Source organism: Gadus macrocephalus, chromosome 13 (assembly GCF_031168955.1).
Source record: "Gadus macrocephalus chromosome 13, ASM3116895v1".
Taxonomy (NCBI): Eukaryota; Metazoa; Chordata; class Actinopteri; order Gadiformes; family Gadidae; genus Gadus; species Gadus macrocephalus.
This window is the reverse complement of record NC_082394.1, coordinates 4,672,588-4,677,587: the sequence shown is the minus strand read 5'-3', so window position 1 is coordinate 4,677,587 and position 5,000 is coordinate 4,672,588. Positions and strand designations below refer to the sequence as shown.

The 5,000-nt window shown below is 52.2% G+C and overlaps 1 protein-coding gene across 1 annotated transcript in view; it reads right to left on the bottom strand.

The window, feature by feature from the left end:
* The window catches only part of slc4a8 (solute carrier family 4 member 8), a 36,889-nt gene that overhangs the window by 6,404 nt on the left and 25,485 nt on the right, over positions 1–5,000 (bottom strand). The window contains 6 exon segments of the mRNA XM_060068250.1: positions 541–714; positions 1,369–1,437; positions 1,571–1,822; positions 2,453–2,576; positions 2,578–2,615; positions 3,371–3,484. Coding sequence (XP_059924233.1) covers positions 541–714; positions 1,369–1,437; positions 1,571–1,822; positions 2,453–2,576; positions 2,578–2,615; positions 3,371–3,484 — 771 coding nt within the window.

The window sequence follows — 5,000 nt, the reverse complement described above, 5'->3', positions numbered from 1 at the left end:
CAAACATGCGTGTGAAGCTGGGGTAGCTTCAGAAAGTGCTGAAGGAGCAGGTTGGTTGGGAGGCAGCTCCTGAATAAGATGTTTTGACCTATCCCCTCAGGACCATTACCTTACAGCAGAAGAACAGACGCTTCCAAGAATGCCAACACAATCCCATAATAACAGCTTGATTCCATTAGTTGTAGAAGTATTCATATTGGTGTTGGAGCAACCACACACAAACCCGTTATGAATAGCAGTTATGTAATGTAAGGTGTGTGATAGTGTGTGTGTTAGTGTGTGTGTGTAGTGTGCGTCGGTGGCTGCATGTGTGTTAGTGCTCTTGTGTGTGCATGTGTGTGTTAAAGAGTATGTGGTGTATTAGTTTGCGTGTGTTGTGTGCATGCATGCATATGCGTGTGTGTGTGTGTGTGTGTGTGTGTGTGTGTGTGTGTGTGTTAGTGTGTTAGTGTGTGTGTGTGTGTGTGTGTGTGTGTGTGTGTGTGTGTGTGTGTGTGTGTGTGTGTGTGTGTGTGTGTGTGTGTGTGTGCATGTGCGTACCATCATGGGGAAGACGATGGCGGCGGGCGAGGTCTTGATGACCCACAGCAGCACCAGACAGGTGAGCTGCGTCAGGGTGAACAGGTGCACCTTCCTCAGCGGCACGTGGCGCAGGTAGATGAAGTCCGGCTGGTGCTTGGCGGGCATCCCGAAGAGCTGGAGACGGTCGAAGAACTGGGAGGGAGAGGGAGGGGGGGAGAGAGAGAGGGGGAGAGAGAGAGCGAGAGGGAGGGGGGGGGAGAGTGAGAGAGAGGGAGGGGGGGAGAGAGAGACAGAGGGAGGGGGAGAGAGAGGGAGGGAGGGGGGGGAGAGAGAGGGATGCAGAGAGAGCGAGAGCGAGAGCGAGAGAGAGAGAGAGAGAGAGAGAGAGAGAGAGAGAGAGAGAGAGAGAGACCCCCACACACAGATGGAGATAACAAGTTGATTAATGTTCGGGGGCATTTGACTGAGTTGGCATCATTTGCCAAATGATTGAGAAACGGGCACAAAGGAAATGACCCCATCTGGACAGCAGGACCAGACCACCAGGGGCCCCGGTGTTTCCCAGTAGGGGGGCTCAGGTGGGTCCCAGCAGGGGAGCCATCATGTAGCCCTGATTATAGACCACTGTCCCCCGTCTGTCTGCCTCTCCATGAACACACGAAGGGAGTCTCTACCATGTAGGAACCAGGTGCTGAGGTCGAGTGATTCTACCTGAGGAGGCTGTGACTCTACCTGAGGAGGCTCTGACTCTACCTGAGGAGGCTCTGACTCTACCTGAGGAGGCTGTGACTCTACCTGAGGCTGTGACTATACCTGAGGAGGCTATGAGGAGGCTTGTGTGTTTACCTGTATGCCCTTCAGTGAGGAGGCTCCCATGTAGAGGAACACGCCGTACAACACCGGCATGGGGATGAACTGGATCGAAGAGAAACGCACAAAAAGAAAAACAGTCAAGATCAACCACAAACACAACACCAGACCACCTGCCATCGGTCCGGTCTGTGGGGGTGTGTTCCCCGGAGTGGCCAGAGGGGGGCGCCAGACTCGCCTGCAGCGCCCCGGTCATGAAGACGGAGCAGCCCATGAGCAGGAAGATGAGCAGGCCGGTGAAGCGCTGCTCCCTGATGCCCAGGAAGCGCGGCTGCTCCCCGGGGGCGGAGCTCTCCGACTCCAGCTTCAGGCTGTTGACGTGGGAGATGGAGAGCACCGTGGCCGCCACGAACCACGGCAGGCCCATGATGGAGCACACGGCCAGCATGATGGCCACCATCAGCAGGTCCAGGTGGTAGCCGCAGCCCTTCTGCAGCACAGCAGGGAGTGGGGTGGGGAGGGGGGGGGGGGGCGATATCATCAGGGTGTTGAGAGACAGCGTGGTTATAATCCCTTTATGGTCTAGCACGCTGATGAGGGAAGTCCTTCACACATTAAAGGTAGAGTTACGGTTGGACGTTGACGCAACGCAATGACCACTCAGTCGCTTCGACGCAGTTTGTGAACCTGTTTTGTTTACAATTTTTGTTGCGTCGACGTCCTGAAGTGTACCTTCAGCGCTTTTTAAAACAATTTAGAATGAAAGATAGAAATGACCACTCTGTAATAGATTAAAGTAGATAAAATGTCATAAAATGTCAGTTGTTATAATGTGTGTTAAAACTCATTTGAAATCTCATAACAGGAAGTAGTTTTGTGTCACCACAGGAAGCGGTTCTGTGTCACAACAGGAAGTGGTCCTGTGTCACCACAGGAAGCGGTTCTGTGTCACAACAGGAAGTGGTCCTGTGTCACCACAGGAAGTGGTTCGGTGTCACCACAGGAAGAGGTTCTGTGTCACTACTGAAAGCGGTTCTGTGTCGTTCACAGGAAGTGGTTCGGTGTCACCACAGGAAGAGGATCCGTGTCACCACAGGAAGTGGCCGTGCGGCCCACCCACCAGCAGCTTGTGCTCCTTGCGGTTGATGATGACGGCGGTGATCTGCTGGTCCATGAAGATGAGGATGGTGCAGAGCAGCGCCGGGATGGCGGCGGCCAGCACCGTCCACCACGGGTTACGGCCCGATCGGGTTCATCAGCCAGCCGCGGTCGCTCCTGGTGGGCTGGGGGGGCACAGCACAAGGGGGAGGGGTCACGAGGAGGGGTCTCCCTCCTTTGTCTCCTTCTGTCTCTCTCCCTCTCTCTCCCTCCTCTCTATCTCGTTCTGTCTTTCTCTCTCTCTCTCCTTCTGTCTTTCTCTCCTTCTGTCTCTCTCTCTCTCTCTCTCTCTCTCTCTCTCTCTCTCTCTCTCTCTCTCTCTCTCTCTCTCTCGCTCTCTCTCTCTCTCTCTCTCTCTCTCTCTCTCTGTCTTCTCTCTCTCGCTCTCTCTCTCTCTCCTTCTGTCTTTCTCTCTCTCTCTCTCCTGTCTTTCTCTTTCTCTCTCTTTCCGCCTCTTGTTCTCTCTCTGTCTTTCTCTCCTTCTGTCTTTCTCCCCCTCTCTCTCTCCCCCTCTCTCTCTCCCCCTCTCCCCCTCTCTCTCTCTCTCTCTCTCTCTCCTTCTGTCTTTCTCTCTCTCTCTCTCCTGTCTTTCTCTTTCTCTCTCTTTCCGTCTCTCGTTCTCTCTCTGTCTCTCTCTCCTTCTGTCTTTCTCCCCCTCTCCCTCTCCCCCTCCCCACTCTCTCTCTCTCTCTCTCTCTCTCTCTCTCTCTCTCTCCCCCTCCCCCTCCCCCTCTCTCTCTCTCTCTCTCTCTCTATCTGTGAGTGATAATAGCCTAGCCCTTCATCGTTTGATGCTACACCGTTCTAAAGGTGTAGCAGCTGATCCGGTTTCATCCGGATCAGCTGCACCTGGAGCCTCGAGGCCCTCGGCGCCGCTCACCTCGAACTTGCTGGGCACCTGCAGCTTCTGGGAGGGAACCCCGATGACGTAGTCCAGCAGCACCATCACCACGATGGTCAGGAACACCGCAAAGTCACTGATCATGGACCGCACCTGGAGGCACAGGGCAGGGCTGAGCCCTCAGGTTGAGCTGCTTTAAGGTGCAGGTGTAGCTGCGTTTAGGTATAGATGGTTTAAGGTGTAGCTGGATTAATGTGAAGGTGTAGCTGGTTTAAGGTGAAGGTGTAGCTGGTTTAAGGTGTAGCTGGTTTAAGGAGTCGCTGGTTTAAGGTGCAGGTGTAGCTGGTTTAAGGTGTCACTGGTTTAAGGTGTAGCTGATTTAATGTGAAGGTGTAGCTGGTTTAAGGTGTAGCTGGTTTAAGGTGAAGGTGTCGCTGGTTTAAGGTGCAGGTGTAGCTGGTTTAAGGTGAAGGTGTAGCTGGTTTAAGGTGAAGGTGTAGCTGGTTTAAGGTGAAGGTGTAGCTGGTTTAAGGTGTAGCTGGTTTAAGGTGAAGGTGTCGCTGGTTTAAGGTGAAGGTGTAGCTGGTTTAAGGTGAAGGTGTAGCTGGTTTAAGGTGTAGCTGGTTTAAGGTGAAGGTGTCGCTGGTTTAAGGTGCAGGTGTAGCTGGTTTAAGGTGAAGGTGTAGCTGGTTTAAGGTGAAGGTGTAGCTGGTTTAAGGTGAAGGTGTAGCTGGTTTAAGGTGTAGCTGGTTTAAGGTGAAGGTGTCGCTGGTTTAAGGTGAAGGTGTAGCTGGTTTAAGGTGAAGGTGTAGCTGGTTTAAGGTGTAGCTGGTTTAAGGTGAAGGTGTAGCTGGTTTAAGGTGAAGGTGTAGCTGGTTTAAGGTGAAGGTGTAGCTGGTTTAAGGTGTAGCTGGTTTAAGGTGAAGGTGTCGCTGGTTTAAGGTGCAGGTGTAGCTGGTTTAAGGTGAAGGTGTAGCTGGTTTAAGGTGAAGGTGTAGCTGGTTTAAGGTGAAGGTGTAGCTGGTTTAAGGTGTAGCTGGTTTAAGGTGAAGGTGTCGCTGGTTTAAGGTGAAGGTGTAGCTGGTTTAAGGTGAAGGTGTAGCTGGTTTAAGGTGTAGCTGGTTTAAGGTGAAGGTGTCGCTGGTTTAAGGTGCAGGTGTAGCTGGTTTAAGGTGAAGGTGTAGCTGGTTTAAGGTGAAGGTGTAGCTGGTTTAAGGTGAAGGTGTAGCTGGTTTAAGGTGTAGCTGGTTTAAGGTGAAGGTGTCGCTGGTTTAAGGTGAAGGTGTAGCTGGTTTAAGGTGAAGGTGTAGCTGGTTTAAGGTGTAGCTGGTTTAAGGTGAAGGTGTAGCTGGTTTAAGGTGAAGGTGTAGCTGGTTTAAGGTGAAGGTGTAGCTGGTTTAAGGTGTAGCTGGTTTAAGGTGAAGGTGTCGCTGGTTTAAGGTGCAGGTGTAGCTGGTTTAAGGTGAAGGTGTAGCTGGTTTAAGGTGCAGGTGTAGCTGGTTTAAGGTGAAGGTGTAGCTGGTTTAAGGTGTAGCTGGTTTAAGGTGTAGCTGGTTTAAGGTGTAGCTGGTTTAAGGTGTCACTGGTTTAAGGTGCAGGTGTAGCTGGTTTAAGGTGTCACTGGTTTAAGGTGCAGGTGTACCTGGCTTAAGGTGCTTGTTTAGTGTGC